Source organism: Gavialis gangeticus, unplaced genomic scaffold, assembly GCF_001723915.1.
Source record: "Gavialis gangeticus isolate Ggan-Ray unplaced genomic scaffold, GavGan_comp1, whole genome shotgun sequence".
Lineage (NCBI taxonomy): Eukaryota > Metazoa > Chordata > Crocodylia > Gavialidae > Gavialis > Gavialis gangeticus.
Window position 1 is genome coordinate 61675981 of NW_017729025.1, and position 2547 is coordinate 61678527.

General features: G+C 41.3%; 1 protein-coding gene across 1 annotated transcript in view; it reads left to right on the plus strand.

The window, feature by feature from the left end:
• The window catches only part of BAZ1A (bromodomain adjacent to zinc finger domain 1A), a 120193-nt gene that overhangs the window by 64627 nt on the left and 53019 nt on the right, over positions 1-2547 (plus strand). Inside the window, 1 exon segment of the mRNA XM_019519920.1 lies at positions 1544-1682. Coding sequence (XP_019375465.1) covers positions 1544-1682 — 139 coding nt within the window.

The window sequence follows — 2547 nt, forward strand, 5'->3', positions numbered from 1 at the left end:
CAGGAGGACAAACATGCAGAGATGAGTTCTTTTATGCTTTCTGCTCTGTCTAGGACAAAGATCAGTGAGGTGGATTGAAAAGTCTGTTAACGAGTGTGAAGTGCAAGCACTAAGACGGGGCAATATGGGAGAAATAAAGGCTGAGATACACATAGTGTAGGGTTATGTGCAGGCACTGAAAGATGAGGAGTTTGATTTGCATGTGGAAGGAGAGGAAGCTGGGTAAGGACAACATAAGAACAGTGGATTTTTAGGATCACTGTCTGGCATAGACTTGAAAGGCAAGATGAGAAATGAAGAGGCAGCTACATAATTGCAGTAAGATAATTTTAGAGTGTAGAGAAAACAGAGTGATAGGAATGGGGAGGGAAAGATGAACTCCAGATAGATTTTCATATGGAGACACTATTCTAGGTACAAGTTGGCTTATAGCTGAAAAAAAAGTTGCCATCTAGTTCAACTATTTGAGCTTTAGCTTATTGACCGCTTGTTTTTCTTTCTGCCTGTAGAAGCCATAAGGGTATACTTGGAAACTTGAGTTTATGGGTTCGGTCTCAGGCATGCTGGATTACTCCATGCTTTCTTTAGTGTTATCTCTGAAATGCTGTCTGTTCTCTTATAGAATCAGAGAAAAGTAGGGCTGGATTGGACCTCAGAAGGCCATCTAATTCAGCCCCCAGTTCATGGCAGGATCATTCCTGTCTAAATTACCCTACATAAGTGTTTTATTTAACCTGCTGTTAAGCACTTACTAGGGTAAGAAGTTCTACAACCTCTGTAGGGGGCCTGTTCCAGTGCTTAACCGTTCTCATAGTGAGAAATTTCTACCTAATATTCAACCTAAATGGATATGGTTCTCCAAAAACATAGCTAGATGCACAGATTGCAGATATTCACAAATGTCTCCACCTGAAGTCCAAGTCAAAGGTCCCAAGTTATTGTTGAATCCTATCAGCCATGAATGATTGGTTATAACTAGCCTTGATAAGCTGATCTAAAATGCCTTCAGCTGTATTTCCTTCTTGGAAAAGCCCTAGGCCCATATGCATTCATTAGATCTTCCCTGCCATACTTCTCTAGAACTGTCAGATTTTTTTAAACATTATTGAGCACCTTTTTGAAAAATATATACTTTCTTGCTGGTCTGGAAAATCCTATACACACACCTTTTTTTGTTGTGGAAAAAATATTTGAGGGGAAATAACTTGGCAAGTGGCATTCTTGGGATAAGTATTCTCTTATTCCAAATCAATTGTGAATCTGAGTTAAAGTATGCCCTGATTTGTTGGGTATGCTAAATTACATCCTTAAGGGATTTACTTCTCTCTGCTGGTATGAGTTAGAATTGTTTTTAAAGCTATAATGTAAATCAGCTATGGCTCTTGCAGCACTATTAGGTCTTTTTAAAAATAGCTCTGTGAGGCTATATAAAAGGCTTACTGATGTCAATTTTATGTCACTCAGATGGTGAGAATCTCTGTGTTAGCACCTATGTAATTCTGCCAAAATTGAATAAAATATTGAGTTGTTGTTCTTGTTGCAGGAACTTCCAATTCCAACTCCTGTGAAGACAAGATTGCCTCAAGAGGTCTTTGGTGATGCTCTGATGGTCTTAGAATTTCTTCATGCATTTGGAGAACTCTTTGATCTTCAAGATGAGTTTCCTGAAGGAGTCACCCTAGGCAAGTTATCACTTGGCAATATGCTTTATTTTATATAGTTTCATATGACTCAAATGCATTTATGAAACTTTCAAAATTTTCAGCCTATTTCACAGTGACTGATGGTGTTGATTTTTGGCTTCCTGACATCTTCTGTTGGTAGTGCTGATATTTCTAAATGAGTTCAATATGTGGTCTTGTAAATGTTGCTGGAGACCTTTTCCTTTTTTATATTGAAGTGTTTGATATTCTACTACAGTGTCAACAAACTGCAGGTCCACTGTGGAGCCACTAGATCCAGCTGGCAGAGCTGTAGAGGGTTTGCCTGTGCCCACAGTAGGGCTGAGCAACAAGGAGCTGTATGCTGGGTCTGGGTAGCTTTCAGCTATGCATATATGTACCACCATCACTTCTCTCCAGCTGCAACATGGGTACAGCTTCCAGCTGGGGAGGAACTGTGATGGGGCCAGTTTCACCTGTGACTGTGCTGCAGGCAGGAGTGCAGGAGGGAAACAAGGAGAAGCAGCAGCAAAATAGATGCTGTTTTGCAGCTGTCCAGCCCCTGCTTAGCTCCCCATTAACTGAAAGCTGCAGCTGTACTGTAGCCAGAGAGCTGGGGGTTAATAAATGGCAGCAGCACAGGTGCAGGGGAAGAAGCCCTCATTGTCCCCATACCCCTGACATTCCCCAAAGCTACCTGGCCTGAGTTAGACATGAGCTGGGTTGTTCTGGTCTGTGGCTTATTAAAATTTGCTGGCCACTGGTTTTAGCAAATGGGCATTGTCAGTGTTTCCTTTTCACGAGCATCTCTGAAAATGTTTTGCCTCAACATGGTAATATGTTATTGGATAACTTGCCATGCTTGGGGGGGGGGGGGAATCTATTT